Consider the following 17,410-nt stretch of genomic DNA (forward strand, 5'->3'; position numbering starts at 1 on the left):
GTAAAGCATACACAAAGACTGATTTATAGGATGCAAAGAGCGAGAGCCTAAGTCTTGCAGCTATTTGCATCCTCCTCACACACCAACGTGTGCTGATGGAAAGTTTCCTGCTGAGAAAGAGAGAGAAGCAAAAGATGCTCTGAAGGGAAATCTCACTTAAAAAAAAAAATCTAGTCTGCAGAAAGCCGAGAAGCTTCATATTATATTGGTGTGTTTTTTTTGCCCTCAAATCCATAGGCTAATGATTACAACAGAGGTGGGGCTTGCTGCAACCACACCACTTAACTGCTGCTCAGCAGGTTTCTGCCCCTAGATCTGAAGCCATCTCTCAAAGTCACAGCAGGGCAGAGGTAACGGGGAGGATGTGAAGGAGCAAGTGTCCCAGCACCAGTAAAAGAGAGGAACAAGTGGTGGTATTTATCATGGCAGAAGACTAACACATCAGATCAAAGCTGGAAAGCGTCACAACAGGTTTGGGGGTTTGTTGGGGATTGTTTGAGCACTGCATTTCCTCACCTGACAGCTACAACGGATGCTGGGAAATCGTTCACTCAGAAAAATTCTTCAGTTGAGCAGAGGTGAAGAAGCGGGACTGCAAAATCTCAATGCAAAATTTCAACGTTGGGTATTTTCTTGCTTCAAATAATCTCGAAGCTGAGTGGGAGCTAACAGCAGAGTGAGCACTCTTTCCCTAACGCTGAAAAATGCTCTTTTTTCATTTGGATAGGACAAACGTAAACATAACCAACACCCAGCTTCTCCCCGGAGTTCAGTTCTACTGGCTTTGAAAGCAAAGCACTTCAGCTCCATCATTCAGAGGCAAATACCGCACAAATTTTAAAACCCCCATTTCCCTGAATGTCTAAGAGAAGCTGGCTGAAGGGCCTCCATTCAGCACACCTGGCTTCAACAGACCTCTGTGAATTCCTGCTTTGAAGATAAAGGGATTCTGGAGCTGCTGCAATGTGGATGTCCTTAGCTCTGAACTCAGCCACTCAGTGTTTATGGGCTCCATCGTTCTTTCAAGCAAAGCTTGCAAGCTTCTTTACTTCAGAATTTCAGCTGCAGCTTGCAAATGCCCACACCTCCAAACACAGTGGAGTACGGAATCACAGAGTCACAGAATCACCAAGGTTGGAAAAGGCCTCCAAGATGCCTATGTCCACCTACCACCGATATTTCCCCACTAAACCACATCCCTTAGTACAACATCTAAACGTTTCTGGAACACTCTAAGCATTTCTTCTACACAAGAGTAGTTTAACAAGCGCCCATACAGCAGATGATTTGCAGTGTGCATAGCGCTACGCCAAAAGAAAAACAGATGGAAAGCTGTGCATTGCACACAGATCTGGAGAACCACAAAAAGGCTGAATAAAGGTGACTGAATGGCTGAATAAAGGAGATTAAGCCTTAAGAAAGGCTTCCACCTCAGCACAATCAAAGGTGCTTCCAGATGCATCAAGGAAAAAAAAAGTGCAAAAAAACCCCACCTGATATAAGGTCTTCTTTGGTACAGATCACTAGGAACCAATGTATTTAACTGCTCAGCATCATGGCTTGCACGCACTTAATGCCACTCAAGAAGGCCGACTGTGCAACTAGGTGGATGCACACCACACTGACAACAGAGTAAAGCTTAAATCAGGGTAAAGAGAACTAGGGAATTCATTAGCGCTAGGGAATTCATTAGCACTTTGCTCAGAACAGGAAACTGTCACTTCCACAGGTGATTTTGAACTCCTTCGTTCAGTTGTCCAATATGAAATATAGTACTTTGGCGGAAAGCCTGCTAGCTGCAGTAGCCGCTCCATTTCTGAAAGATCAGTAACTATGCTTCTTTACACTGCATGCTGCTTCCCTGCTTTTCCGAACCACAACGCACAAGCAATTCTGAGGGCACAGTGCAGCTCACGAGAGCCAGCAGACGGCATCGTGCACTAGGCTGCCTTCTGCCTCTGCCCGGGGCGGCTCTGAACTCACTGCCCACACACGGTTCTTTACAGAGAAGTGCTGCGCAAGATGCAGGGATGGGAAGTAAGACCAGGGGGCTGATCTGTGACAGGCACGCGCTGTCCACCTATGCTGCTCCTTGGCAATAAGGCTGCACTTTCCTGCACTCCTACCACGCTCACAGCTTTCAGAGCGCAACTCATCCAGCAATAAACCTCCTGTTCTCAGACATTCATGAAAACACAGCTGCAGTTACTCACCTTCCTCCCGCCAACAACGGGGCACGCTGGGAGGGTCCCTGCCACAGCCGAACCTCACACACACACCCCGAAAAGCCGCAGCGCTCCAGCCCGGCCGCAAAGCACGTCCCATTGCCACCGCCCCCACGGCACGGGCAGCAAGTTGGCACGCAGCGGGGAGCGGCCGCCGGGTTGAGCCACGACCCAGGGCTGCAAACCCGACCCGGCCCGCGACGAGGGCACAGGCACCGCGAGACGGGTCGCTGCCAGGCTGGGTGCACGGGGAGAGGCGCACGGGGCCAGCCGCACTAACAAACACACACCGTGTGTGCACCCACATGTATATACGCACACCGAGCCTGCCCGCAGCCGGAGCGGGGCAATGCGCAGCACTCCGCCCAGCACCGCCCGGCCCAGGCCCGGCCCAGCTCCCGCCGCCGCCGCCGCCCGAAGCCCCTCGCCCTACGGCCGCTGCCGCCCCACCAGGCCCGCCCAACCCCGCTCCGCGGTTCTTACACTGGCAGCCTCCCGAGATCCCCACCATCGCCCGGCTCCTCGCCGCCTCCTCCCGCTCCCGGAGCGGCCCAGGCGGCCCGGCCCGGCCCTGCCCGCCTCTCGGCGTGACGCGGCGGGGGCGCGGCCTGTCCCGGTGGCGGGGAGGGCCGCGCGGAGCGCAGCCGCTGGGTGTGGGGGGTACTCGGGTGTTGTGCTCCCTCGGAATGCCTCTTCCCCGTAGGAGGCATTTTCGGAAATGAAAAACAAAGCGGTCCGGCCCTGGGCACCCCTTTCCAAAATAAAGTGCTGGCACCGCAGAAGCAGTGATCGCTGTTTGTTCTGGGTAACCCGTTCAAATATAAATTAGAAATGGGGCAATATTAATGCAGCTGAAACCTTTACGAGGATATAGCCATCAATTTTATTATGTTGTAGGTTTACAGAACCTCCAAAATGAGCCTAGAGCTGCCCTGCTTTCCGGGCCGTGCTGAGCCCCTCACATCTCCGTGGAGGAGAACTCAGAGACACATTTCAGTGCCCACAGCCCTGAGTCTGGGCTGGGGACAGCTCTAAGGATGAACGCTGTCCTGCCCGAGCACCGCTGCTCAGATCCTAGAGAAGGGGCTTCAGGAGCTCCGTGGTACCCGCAGGACGACTGGGATGAAGAATGGGATTCCTCAGTGAGGATGGCTGCAGCTGGCTGCCCAGTCCTTCAGTGGGGCAGGGGCTGAGGAGCTCCGTCACAAGCCTGTCTGGTTTGGTGCGGCTCTGTGAGGGAGTTCAGTGTGCCAGCAGCTCTCCTTTGGGCCTGGTCCCCCAGCACCTTGCCTCTGCAAAAATGCCCCTCAGAGTCTGGCCGCAGAACAAGTTCATTTAGATGGCATTTTTACCTTATATGGAATAACCTGATGCAAGTCAAAGGACTGCAACAGACCTCCAATGTGGGTGTTTTAACTGTGTTAAGAGTCCAAAGCATGGGTTTCCCTTTGGTAGGTACTGCTGAGCCCAAAAGTGCTGGGATTTCTGATCACAAGAGCTTCACCAAGTGTCTAGAAGTTCTGTCTGGGCTTTGGCACGTGCAGCACCAGCCTCATGCTGACGGCTGGTCAGTAGCTGAAAACAGAGCAAGAGGTGTTCCTGTGCTAAGGAATTTGCTGTGATAGGTGCTCCCTAGGGATGCTGCAGGTGGGCCAGCTAGGCCAGGAACTTCCCAATAGCCTTAAAGGAAAGAAGCTGTGTGTCTGCAAACTGCATTATAGCTGGTATTTCTGTTCCCAGCGGTAAAATACTTATATGGTCCTGAGAGCTGGGCCAGGACCACGTCTCCTATCCTGGGCAGAAATCCTTGCCACTAGTTGGCAGATCACACTTGTACCAGTGTGCCTATGGCTCTTTGCTTCTTATAACCCAATGGCTCAGCCTTTGCAGGGTCCATAACCAGTGGAGAAGACCTCTTAGGATGGAGCAGAGCACTCAAACTGGCTGCCCTAAGCACCTTCAAGCCTCTGTCTTTATAAACAAGGCAGTGAGAGCTCTGAGCCCTGCACAGTGCTGGGGGAGAAAGGACAGGAACACTGCTGTTGCCAGGCACAGCCTGGGGCTGCTGTTGCCCCATAGGACCACACTCTAAGCAAACTGGGAGTGAATCCTTTGCTCGGCGCTGGGCACAGAAGGCTGAGGGGGGACAGAGGGAAGAAGAGGTGCCCTGTTCTCTCACTGCAGGGTAGCACCAATGGATGGGAAAGGCCTCAGCAGCCCTGGCACCCTGCAGTTGCTGTGGGAGCCTCTGCCAGCACAAGGTTGTGTCCTCTGCATCCCTGGCGGTTTTGCAGCCACCTCTGTTAAGAAAAAGCAAAGTGTTGTCATAGGTGAGTCCCTTCTGAAGGGAACAGAGGGCCCACAATGACATCTGCTTCCATTGCTTGTCCCTTCATCCTTACGCAGGGGCTCCCTACCACCTCCTCACCAGCAGTGAGCTCCTTGCAGCCCAGCCCCTCCCTCACACCCAACACCAGGCAGTCTGGCCACAGGAGGAAATCATTTAGATGGAATTTTTTTCCTTATATGGAAAAAACCCCAACAACTCTGAATCTACGTCAGAGGTCTACGTTAGACCTCTGATGTGCATGTTTTAACTGTGTCAGAGTCCAAAGCTTGAGTTTTCCCGTGGTCGTGCCGGAATTTCTAGTCATAAGAGCTTGACCAGCTGTCTGGCAGTTCTTCCTGGGCTTTGTCAGAGCAGAGGGCAACAGGGGGTCCAATGTGCTGCCCAGACTCGGCCCATAGAGCCTGCAGCCTTCCTGGGGCCCAGGTGAGAGACACTACCAGAAAATCCACCAGCCTGGTCTGGCCCTCTGACTATTATCCATTACTGGGTTTTCATATGGAAAGACCACAGCGGTGATGAAGTAGCAAAAGGAATTCTAAGAGCAATAAAAGGGACATATCAGGGCCTTGGGGCGAGTGGTCAGGGGCACAGGCAGTATTTTCCTCTGTCTTTCAGCAGCAGGAACAACACGGAAGGAATAGGCAGAACTCGCTGACCAACATGTGGCTGTGAGGCTGGTGACACCCAGCAGTGTGGTTTCTCCATCAGGGGATGGCCCACCCCACACCAGGGCTGCTGGAGCCTGAGAGGTTCATCATTCTCAGAGAGGGAAAGGGATTTTTTGCACAGGATTGATCTTGCGGTGAAGGTCATGGCAGAGTCACCTGCCTTCTTTCTCCACTATAGAATGGTTTTAAAAACAAGGCAAAATGGAAAGTTTGGCCCAAGAACTGTAACGGGAGAGACAGTGGAGAGAGGCAATTGGTCTCAGAGGTGGTGCCTGGAGCCTGGTGGAGTTTCCCAAGGCCAGTCCTGGTGTCTTGTTTTCATTGTTTCTCATTGAGGGTCCTGGTGACTATGGCCTTGCACTGGAACAAGCCCTTTTGGGTGAAGATGTGTGCCCATTCTTGCTTCCCAGAGCTTATCTCCTAGTTTCTCACTAAGGAAATTCCTAAATTCCTCTCTAAGGAAATGTGGTATTGCCCAGAGTGGTCATTGTGCCTGACTGCAGGAAGATGGGCTCTCGCTGAGCTAGAACTGCTGGAGGAGAAGTGTGGTGGGATGAGACCGGATGGGAGTGAGAGCACACTGCAGCTATTGAGCCTCAAGAGGCAATAATTGGGCTAAAATACTTCTAGTTAGGGAAGTCTGAGGCCATCAGTTATGGCACAAGTCCTGCTCTTCAAATGTGAGCGTGTGAACCTGAGAGTGCTCAGCCTGGCTTAGAAACTATAATCTTGTCCCTGAAGCCATCTCAGGTCTTCCTCATTGGTATATGCAAGATGATGGGTGGCTGCTGCAGAAATAAAGATGGGGAAACTGTCTGTAATATCACGTTTGTTTTCAAAAGGCTATCTGACTCCACTTTTTTTACAGTTTGAGAAAGCAGTGACTTTGGCAGCGCTGCATTACCTCAAAATGCCCTGAGTGGCAGAATGATCAACTGGAAGGGTGGAAAAGTGATGTGTGGCCATTGCAGTTGTCAGCGCAGAGTGCTGGATGTACATCTCCTTATGAGATCTTCCATCTCTTCTCTGAGATGAAGAAGCTCACTCCGGCCATTGAGGATCTCAGGAGTCAACAAGCAGATCTTGCTCCGTGTCACCTGCTCATCTGGGTCCCCATTGGCCAGGCACTCATTTCTGCATCTAGGGATTTTACTCCTGGTCTCTCCACCCATAGGGACAGCTTTCTGCTCAGCTCCACTGCCCTGCACAGTGATGTGGCATGAGCAAGCTCAGCGCCAGGCAGGATCTGGCCAAGCTGATGCAAAGCAATGGTAGGTGATGCAAAGCCAGTGATAAGCAGCAAGACCTAAGGACAGTCCGGCCCATACGTGGTTTGGATTTCTATAGGATCACATTTCTCTGGTCGTTGCATTGCTTTGGTCAACACCATGCTTTGGCTTCCACCAGCTGCAAGCTCTGCTCTCTCCCTCCTCCATACACAAGAGCCATGATGCCAAGACCCTACCAGCAAATGGGGCTGCCAGGAGAGGCTGCAGAAGGGGGGACCTCACCTCTGAGACCACTGGCTTCTTCCTCGTGTCAATGTTTGCAAGGGGATGACTGTGGTTGGGTGCTGAGGCTTTGCACTGCAGTGTGCATCACGCCTGCTCACAGCATTTGTGCCACCTGGAGAGCTGCAGCACCGCTCAAACTTCTAGCAGCGGTCCCCAAACACCCCCTGCTCTCTGTGCCTCGCCACGCAGGCTGCCTGCCATCTGGCATGAGTGGGACCGAGTAGAGTTAAATAAACGTTAAATACACACTAATACCATGTGACAACTAGCAAAAGGCAGTGACTTCAAGCTTGAAGAGTCTGCTTATGTCAACAGCATCCTGAAATTAATATTTACCTTTTAAAGCAAATAGATATTTGGGGTATTTCATAGTCTTTCTGCCTAGCAGATGCTAGGAACAACAGCTTGATGCTGCAGGGAATTGGCTTGACAGCTCAGGGGATGGTAAACTCCCTGGCAGCCTCCAGACTGTGAGGTCAGAGCCGGTCCCTCTCTTTTCAAGCAGATAAATTCTCACAAACACCAGATTAATCTTTGCTCAGGGGCTCAACCCTTAATGAGGAGCAGGACCCGGGGAGTGGGAATTCATGCAGCAGATGGATGAAGACTTCAGGGATGCCCAGAGCAAACTCTTGTCTGCAAGGGTTCCGGGGGAGGCAGAAGGGCTGTCCCGTGCTCCATTACCAGCAGTACCTGCATCCATGGGGCAAGTCTCATGACTTTTCTTTTTTTAAAGGATGGTCATTTTGTGAATCACAGCCTCAGCCCATTTCAGCTCACCACACAGCCCTCAGAGCCCCCCAGCCTGCTGTTGCTCCTGTGGGAATTGCTCAAAGGGCTGCCCTCATGTACACCTACAGACCTGACCTTTTCGGGATTTCACCAAGGTGTTTGCAGCTTTTCCCAGCCCGTGGGATCGTTGTCTGGTGGCTGGGGCTGGGAGGTTTTAGGAGCATCCTTCGTCTCATCACTGCTGCCCTTACCCAGGGACTGCCTTTGTTTCACTCCTCTGCTCTTAATCTTGCCTTAATCCCCAGCACTATACTTTCATCCTTTTCCACCATGCAAGATGTGGGAACATCCATGCCACCCAACAGCTGCCCAAGGGGCTCAGGCTGGTGTATCTGCATGGGGTCACACTCAAAGTGTCCCCATCTCAGTGGGGATGGAGATGCACAGGGCTCGGAGCAGGGAAGCTTAGTGAGTGGGATGGGGCTTGTCCTTTAAGTCCCAAATCTGACCCTCCAGTATGCACCAATCCCATGAGCATCACACCAAGGGGCTGTGGGGCTGTCACCTGCTCCTCGCCCGCTGTACAGCTGCTGGCTTGGGAGGACAAACTGAGAGCTGCTTTTGGAGGCTGGTACTCATAAAGTAAACCCATTAATGCAGGAGGTGTGTGGGTGGGATCTGGGGCAGGATGGGGCTGGGAGGATGTGGAGAGGCTCGATTGCCCCTGTAAAAAGTAAAACAAACCAATAACAGCATTCCTAGAACAGCTTGGAAAGAGACTCAGGCAAAATTGCACAGATAGGGGCATTTTGGGTCTCATTGTGCTGAGAAATGAGGAAATATTGCTGTGGGGGGGGGGTAGAAAAAACATCCAGCAGCATACCAGAGATGTTGCTGAAGCACCATGAGCATGCACAGCAATGTGTGGGGCAGTTTTGCTTCTCCCTCGTGTCCTGCCCTGTGACACCAAGGACCCATCCCAGCAAAAAGAGATGCACCACCACTATTTCCATTGGTAACAACCACAGGGTCGACAGGATGCTGGGTGCTTGGGGAAGCACTGCACCAGCCTGGGGTGCTGAGCGTTTCCAAAGTGCTGAGCTGGGAATAAAAAAAGTTCACTGAAGTGAGCCTTTAGGCTGAATACCTCTTTCTTCTTAAAAATAAACCTCTTTGCTTTTACAGTGTTGACAGTGTACGTTGAGGCTCAATGTTACCACGATTATGAAGGATTTAAAACACAACAGTGTACACTGTGTTGAAGCCCTGAAAAAAGTCAAATAAGGAAACCACTTGAGACAACAGGGGAATTTTCTTCTTGCGTGACAAATCTAGGCTGGAGATGGGAAGATGAGAGCTCAGTCCTGCTTCCTGAGCCAACACAGACATGGGACAAGGGCTCAGATACTCGCTCCTGGCAATGCCCCTGTGCCTCTGGCTCCTCGTCAGTGCTTCCAGGGCACCCAGTGCATGGCTCTGGCTGCACTGGGGGCACTGGGGACAATACTCCATGCCCAGAGCTGGAGAGGTAGGAGCACGATGCCTTGAAACCTGCTAATGTGGGAGAAAACCCAGCTCTGAGACTCCTTCCGTCTTTGTGCTGGCGCTGCTGAGCTGAAAACAGGACCCGCCAGCCCACCCAGCTATGGGTTTACAGAAATATGTGTGTGTGAGTGGCTTTTTTGGGTGAGTTTTGGGAATAAAAACCCTGCGGGTGTGTGCTGTGTCCCCCAGCCAGGCTGGCTGTGACTGCCCTTAGTGCTGCAGGGATGCATGGCACTGACTGCCTTCTGCTAGGGGAGGTTCTGGCCGGGCACTGCCGTGTGTTGATTTGGATAAAATCTCATTTTAGAAATGACAAGAGAACAAGTGTGTGGCATTTTCATCCCAAACTCAGCTTTGTTCTATACGATAAGCCATAGAGCTGGAGATCAGGAGCTGAAGTAATGAATTTCACTGCCATTGACTTAAAAAATATATCCGTTGAATGGCAAATTTTGAAATGTTACCATTTTTCTGTCTGTTCAGCACAAAAACCCATCTGAAAGTGCCCACCGCTGAGCCCCCATCCCCTCTGCAAGCCCGGGAACCTCTCACTGCCATCCCGCTGGGCCTAGGGCTGCACCTCTGCTCCCAATCCCTTTGCTTTGGCTCCTCCAGGCCCCATCCCAGCTCTCAGGGCTCTGCACAAGGCCATCACTCCGTCACCATCCCCGGTGCCCATGGTCTGCCCCAGCGCCGCCGCACACCGGGCCGCATCCTGTGGGGCAGCCAGCTCCAGCGGGGAGCAGTGGTAGAGCACAGACCGTATCAGAGATGATTTCCTGACAAACAGTGCGGCTCATTGTCTGTTCTCATTTATAAACTGCTCCACACCAGCCATCTGATATCCATTATTACAATTACAAACAAGCACAGTAACTCTCCAGCTGGTCAGCCCCAGCCGAACAGCACTGCAGCCATTCAAGGATGCCATATGGTACTGGGGTTTCCAAAGCAGCATTGTCAATCAGCCTTATTAATTTCTGAATTCGTTTTTTTTTCCTTTTAGGGATATATGTACATATATATATTTTTATACAAGACAGAGACACTTCTCTGGCCTTAATTTGGTACATACAGCTTGATGGAATAATTGAAACCTTGAAATCTACCCGGCAGCTGGTGGGGACAGGAAGAGCCTGGGCTCGGCGAGCAGCCCCTCGAGTGCTGGTGCTCGTGCAGGAGCTGCACACTCCTCTCACCATACACACCACCGTGCATGCCACGAGAATATTAAAAACCCATTAGATCTGGAGCACTGGGCACGGCCAGTGACCGTACTGCAGATGAAGAGCTGCTAATGGCCACTTCCCTTTGATCTTTTCATCTCCTTTGAGCTCTGTGTAATTTCTCCCAAACGTTTTGGAGCCTCTGGGTGGTATCACTGGGGACAGCTGGACGTGCTGTTGGGCTGCACCCATGGGTGCTGCACTGCTGCAGTAGGGTAATCACCCTTTGGGGTGATTTATAGGGAAAGAGATACAAATGCATCAGCTCATAGCAACCAGGCATTGCGTCTTCTGCATTCACAGCAGCCGGCTGTAGGGATGGGTGGGGTTCAGTTTGGGACTGGTGGGGTTCGGTTTGGAACCAGGGGGGTTTGGTTTGGGACTGGAGGGGTTTGGTTTGGAAGTGAAGTCCCTCCATGTGCTGGTTGAGTATGGCACCCTCAGTGTCCCCACTGAAAGCAGCCTCAGCAGGGGACAACCCTGTGCTGTTACACAGAAATATTGAAGTGGTATCAGAGAAGACAGTGGGTCTGCACCCGGCACATGGATGTAGGAGGCTGGAGCTGAGCTTACACAGAGCTATTTCAGAGCAAAAATGCCTTTTGGGCTATGGGTGTCTCTGGCAGCAGCCAGGAGGAGGAACGAGCGGGGCCATGGGCACTGCGTCCTGAGGCTTGGCTCCTGCTCCAGACAAAACCTCATGTGCAGTGATGGACGAGGCAGAACAGGATGCAAAAGGGAGGAAAACCATGTGCCTGCATTTGGAGCAGAGTGCATTATGCATATTGCATCAGATTATGCAAAACCTCTTTGTTAATCTTCCCTGCCCAGCGCAGGGCTCAGCCGGGTGCGGGTGCGCAGCTGGTGGCACTGGGCCCTTCACCTCCCCATCCCACCACGACTGGATGCTCCGCTGCCATGATTCTGCTCAGGCTTTGTCCCTTCACACTTTTCCACGCCGTTCATGCCTTTCTCTTTGAATTTCTGGCTTCATGCCCTTTCTCTTGGTCTGGCACATAGCGCTTCTGTTGTTCCCCAGCCTCATGATGGCACTTGGTCAAAGGTACGCCTGCAGATGTGCCATTTGTGGTGCACTGAGCGGGGCTGGGACACCCCCTGGGGGTGCAGTGTGGGTACCTCGTCCTGTGACGAGCAGCACCCTGGGGCCCTGCTTTCCTTGCCATCCAGTGCCATCCTTCAGCTTTCCCTTTGTGAGCAGAAAGATGTCCCATTGCTCACACAGCCCTCAGCTCTGGGATCTGCCCTGGATCTGCAGCTCTTGCTTGAGGGTTTTTTTTTTCCTTTTTTTTTATTTTCTTTTTTGTGGGAATTCGATGCTTTCTTAGCATTCTTCATCTCTGATTTGACATCTCTCCTGGAGCTGACTCATTGCTGACACCATCTCCTCTGGCACCGTCACTTTCTGCTCCCTTTCCTCCCTTTCCCATGTGTGGTTCCTCCTCCTCCAGTGCTCCTCAAGGAGCGCATCTCCCTTCTGCTCCATCACAGTGCCACGTGGGCTTTCCAAGAAACTTTAGGGGAGGGAAAGTTTTAAAAAATCCATTATTTTTTAATTTACAGATGGAGCAAGGCCAGGTTTTGCAGCAGGATGCTGTGTTTTGGTAAAATTGAGTTATTTTTCTCCGGGCAGCTCCTGCTGAAGGGCTCCCACCGCAGCCACCTCCGTGGAGGGACAGGGGCCACCAGCTGAGTCACCGCACCGCGCTGTGCTGGGGGCTGCTGGCCTCGCCATAGGGCTGCCACTGCGGCTTCGCTTTGAAAACTCTCCAGTGCTTTGTTCTCCCTCTGATACAATCCATTTGGAGCAAATGCAGTTTCGGAGCATCTTGCCAAGCCCACAAGCTTTTTGGGAGGCTGCTGTGAAGCATTAGCGGCAGATAAGGCCCTCTGTGGGGATGGGTGTCTGGCAGAGGAGGCAGTGTGGCGGGGTTCCCTTCTCTCCCCACCCTGCTGGGGGTCCCGGAATGAGCATGGGGAATCCAAGGCCAGCCCCAGGGCAGCTGCATGATTGTGGGGACTTCTCACAGCCCTGGGCTCAAATTCCCTCCTGCCTTGTCCCTCCTGGTGCCTGTCCTGCAGTGCTGGGCAGGATGCATCACTCCTGAGATCCATTGCAATAGGGTGCAATGTGGCTACAAGCCCCACGCTCCCCAGCCCCTAATCCCCTATGGCTCAGAGACACTGCATTTCTGTCTGCAGCACCAATAAGCAGCATATACGTGCAGTGTTCATAGCAGAGAGTATTTACACCATGCAGCATTCATACCATGCAGCATTCATTCCATGCAACAGTCATACTATGCAGTATTTATAACACGCAGTATTTCCTCCACACAGCATTTCCACGCAGCATTTCCACACAGCATTTCCCTGCAGTTTGGCTGCCGTAGCATCATGAAGGGAGGACAGGGGATGCGCCCAGCCTGGCCTGGCTCTGTACATGGGCAGCAGCAATGCTTGGCCGAGCTGTGCAATGAACCCCTGCCACCAGCAGCCCAATGTCCCCAGGGTCTAGGGACATGGTGACAGTTGACACAGGGGTGGAAGCGGGGCCAGGAGCAGCTCGGGGGGTTAATGCCATTGTAAGCCAAGGCGGGGCCCTCCAACAGAAGGGCTTGTGGCCAGCTGGGGGGCCCCGTCTGCTGCACCGCCTGAGCCGGGCCACAGAGGAGGGTCCCAGTGGCAGCTGGCCCCAGTAGAGGTGATGGAGCCACGTGGCAGGGCACAGCCCGAGGGTGGCGGAGTCCTTTGTCGGGGTCACTGTGGCTGGTGGGGAGCAGCTGGGATGGGGCCATGGGGCCGGAGGGCAGCCGGCATCTGGGGGGCACGGCAACGGCTGGGAGACCCATTGAGAGCTGCGCTGTTGCTTGTGCAGATAATGAATCATTCATTCATTCATTCATTTTATCCTTCCCCCCGCCATCTCTTTTTCCCAGAAAAAAAAAAAACAAAAAAAACAAACAGCCCCAGCTCAGTGCATGCACCCTCCTGTTCTTCACAGCAACCAAATAGGGATGGGGTGGGAATAGGATGGGGATGGGATGGAGATGGGATGGGGATGGCATGGACCCACAGTGCTGCTGTAACCCAGGCAGACCCCCGGCAGTAGCTCAGCCCTGGGGTGGGTGCCAGCAGCCCCACATCCGGCCCGGCCTCCCCCTTGCCAGCGGTGCAGGGATAATTTCAATTATCTTCTCCAGGCCATATGAATTCTATTAATATCAAAGTAATGAGGTAATTACTGTGATTTGGAGGAACGGCTGGGGAATTGCTTTGGAGAGGAATTTGCCAGCCGAGAGGGTAAATTAAAACCTCTGTTTGGAAGGGAACAAAAGGCTGCACCCGAGGCAAGCGGGGAGCCATGGGAGACAGCCCGGGCCGGGGGGAACATCCAGGTGGGAGACACCCGTGCTGCTGTCCCTGGGTCCCCTCCCGTGCTGTGGGGCCACTGCTGCGATGTTTGCTTTGGGGAGCAATGCTGAGATGTGCAGAGGACAAAGGGACGGGGATGGGGCTGATCCTGCGCTGTGACTGCTCTCATCCAGGACCCCGGAGCACTGCGGTGACTGCGCCCTCGGCGCTGCTGTCGGGAATACAGTCCTTGGGTGACACACGCTGGTGCCAGGGGTCATGTGCGGGGACCGAAAGGCCACTGCCTGGTGTCACCACGGCCTGGGGCTGGCGGTGCTGCGGCTGCGGGGCTGCGGGCACGGGAGCGCTGCGGAGCAGGACCCAGGACCCAGCCCCCAGCAGGCGGGGGTCGGGGGGCCGTGAGAAGACCTCAGAGCACGAACGCACCTTGGTGCCCACGCACACCCCGGGATATGGCTCTGAGTTGTTGAGAACCTGAGGGAGGGTGAGGGTCCCACCCGGGGGGTTCTCACCCAGCTGTCCCGGGCGGGTCCCACCCGACTGTCCCCACCTCCGGGGGTGCCCCACGCCGCCGCTCCCAGCCGCTGCCGGCGGCTCTCTGCTGGCACCTGCTGCCGGCACACGGCAACGCAGCGGCCGCGGCGTGAGGACACGGCCCACGCGTGGCAGGAGCGGGCAGCGGGATGGGGGAACGGGGACACGGGGACATAGAGACACAGGACACAGCTCTGGGCCAGCCAGGGGTGGGGGCATCCCCTGGGACTCCTTTTCCTGGGATACTGGGGCCTTCTTGCAGACTCTTTCTGGTCTGAACTTTATGAACGTCATGTCCAGCCATTGCCTAGCGCTACAGTGCAGTGCTCAGCCATGTCCCCAGCCACCATGTCCTCGTGTCTCAAATACCCACAGGGTGAGTGGGGACTCACCACTCCGTGGCAGCTCTTTCCATGTCCCACCACCTCTCCACGATACCCCACTGTACCCTCCCCTGGCACAGCTGGAGGCCATCTCCTCATCTCCCATCCCTTCTTCACCTGAGAAAAGAGACCAACCCCTCCTCCCTGCAGCCTCCTGTAGGATGATGGGTTTTGCCCTTAGCCCCTCCTCATGTCCTACTCTCAGTTGCCCCACCACCTTGTTGCACTCCTCTGCGCACCCACAAGCAACAAAATGTCCTTCTCCTGCCCCTCTGGGCTGGGGACAGCTCAGGGACAGCGCTGCAGTCATCCTGCTCTTGTTGGCTGCTCTACTCCACCAGGGTCTGCTCCTGCTCTGGACAACCTTGGCTTTGCCACGTTCACAGCTCATTGGACACATGAGGTGACAGAGGCAAGCAGTGACATTTATGGGAGCTCCATTCACCGACTTCAAATAGAAGCTGACGGGAGCCATGAGCGTGGGGACGTTGCCAGCACCCTGTGCGGGGACAGCTGCCACGTGCCCCCTTGTTGTGGCATGGGCCCAGGAACACGGCAGTAATGGGGCTGTGCTCCATGCAGAGACAGCACCTGCCCACCTCGCTCCTTACCTCAGTTTCCCCACGAGCACAATGCAGGTGAGGGGCTTCATGGGAGCCCAGTGCAGGGCAGGCATAGAGCCTTCCTTTGCAGGCTGCACATCATTGCTGGCAGGGCTGTGCCCACCCTGCTGCATCCTCCAGCTCCTGCTTTCCCTGCACTTATCTCAGTACCCAGGTGCTTCTTTTTCCTTTTTCTTTGATAGCACTCATCCAGCCTTGATAACCCATCTGCCGTGCAGCAGCACAGTGTTTTCACAGCACAGAGCCCAGCTGGTGTGGCTGTCTTATGGGGATTCAGAGAGGAGAACCCAGACTGAGAAGGGAGAAACTTGGCCAGGACCGGTTGTGTCCCAAAGCAAAGCATCCCAAAGTCAACTGGGGGAGTCAGAGACTACAGGATTTTATGGGCAGACAACGCCATTTCACTGCATTTCCTGTACACCAGAGGATGAATCACTTGGTTAAGTACATAGTGCACATCTGAATCTCTTTTATTTCCCTGCCTGTTCTCACCAGTGCATTTCCAGCCACTGATTCCCATGGATCCGTTTGGGCAGAGCAGGACCTGCTGCCCCGGGCTCACTGCTGCCCTGCGCGCCCCACGCCCTGCCGGCACCCGAGGTGCTGCTATCAGGCTGGGGAGCACTGCCTCAGACACAAACACGAGCTTTTATTCTGTTTCAGAAGTGATTCATTTAATTCACGCAGCTAACGGTGCTCTATAAATAGACGGGTGGGCTTTGACACAGCTCCTGTGTGTGCCAAGTGCTGAGGCTATTAATAGCAGCTCACCCACCACGTCCGGGAGCGGGGACGTTCTGCAGGGAGAGCACTGGGATGGGCTCAGCCATGTGATAAAATCGTGGTGAAGATGTCATCGTCCCACGGGCACTGGGACCCCCGCATGGGCTGGGGTCTGCGGTGCCACCACTCTACCTCTGTTCTGTGATGTGGGGCTGCACACCTGGTCCCGCTGTCCCAGCAGCATGGCATGGCACAAGGTTTCCCCCCGCCCACGGCACTGCCCTGCTTCCCACTGCTGCCTTGTGTCCCTCCCTGAGCGGTGCATCTGTGCTGCTAGGGCTGGGGAAGCAAACATATCCCCAGACAGTGCCATTCTGCAGCACTGAGAGCAGTGTCCCTGCTTTCCACTATGGCTTCCAACGAGAATACGGCCTTAAAAAATCACCTATGCTGGACATAACATGGGAACTAAAAAATAATGCGTCTGCCCAGACCCATGCTGATTGCAGCTGGGATGGTGAATGCAGTGAGCGGGATGGAGCAAAATGACCCCAAGTGGCAGCAAGAGTACACAACCCCCCTGCCATGAGCACAGCAGCTCAGGGCCTGTGGGATGCGTGGGGGCTGAGGGGAGGGGAGGGAGTGACATGGGTGGGAGCAGCGCTGTCAGACAAACCCGAAAAGTCACTCCAACCGAACTGCAGAATTTTGATTGAAGAGAAAACTGGAATATTTGAGCTGTGTTTTGCAAGGGAAAAACCTTCAGGGTTTCCTCTGCCGCAGTCTCGAGAAATTCCACAGCTGCCTCTGCGTGGGGGCTGCGGGGGGAGCGCTGCTGCCTCTGTGCGTGGGTGGGGAGGGCTGCAGCCACAGACCCCTCCCCTGCACCTCTCCCCTCGTGCCCTTTTGGGCGAACGGGATTCATTTCCATTAAGGCTGTGTTTGTAGAGCCTGGGGCTTGGGGACCCGCAGCCCCATCCCGGGGCTCCGGAGCTGCCCGAAGGGGCACAGGGGATGTACCCGGAGGTGTTTTTTATCCCTAATTGCTGCCACTCGGTTGCAGGAGGAAATGCGGATCAGCCAAAGGAAACAACCACCGTCCCTGTTTTCAAGAAGCAGGAACAGGGAAAAGAAAGAGAAAAGCAAGACTGTTCTGAATGTCTCCCAAAATCCTCCCTGCTGCTGTCCGCGCCCATCTTTGGGGCATCGACGTCGTGGGATGTCTGCGGGAGAGCTCCTGGGGGCTGTCCCCCGCCCCCCCAAAAAGCTGCCATTGCTTTTCATCGTCGCAATTTTCCGTATAAAGTCCCGGAGTCCAGTTCGAGTGACTTTTGGGTTTGCCTGACAGCGCTGCTCGCTTCCCTGAAAGCAGTTACTCGGGTACCCTGAAGCACGCCCAAAGCTCTCGGGGCACCCGGTGCTCGGCGCGGAGACCGCTGCGCCCCGACGAGCCCCGCGGGGAGCGGCCTCCGTGCCTCCCCCCGGCCCCGCAGC

General features: G+C 54.3%; 1 protein-coding gene across 1 annotated transcript in view; it reads right to left on the minus strand.

Annotated features, from left to right (window-relative positions):
- Positions 1–2,817, minus strand: part of CBFA2T2 (CBFA2/RUNX1 translocation partner 2) — a 54,013-nt gene extending 51,196 nt beyond the window's left edge. Inside the window, exon 1 of the mRNA XM_021416421.1 lies at positions 2,709–2,817. Coding sequence (XP_021272096.1) covers positions 2,709–2,736 — 28 coding nt within the window. The 5' untranslated portion in view covers positions 2,737–2,817. The remainder of the gene's footprint in view (positions 1–2,708) is intronic.

Source organism: Numida meleagris, chromosome 19, assembly GCF_002078875.1.
Source record: "Numida meleagris isolate 19003 breed g44 Domestic line chromosome 19, NumMel1.0, whole genome shotgun sequence".
Taxonomy (NCBI): Eukaryota; Metazoa; Chordata; class Aves; order Galliformes; family Numididae; genus Numida; species Numida meleagris.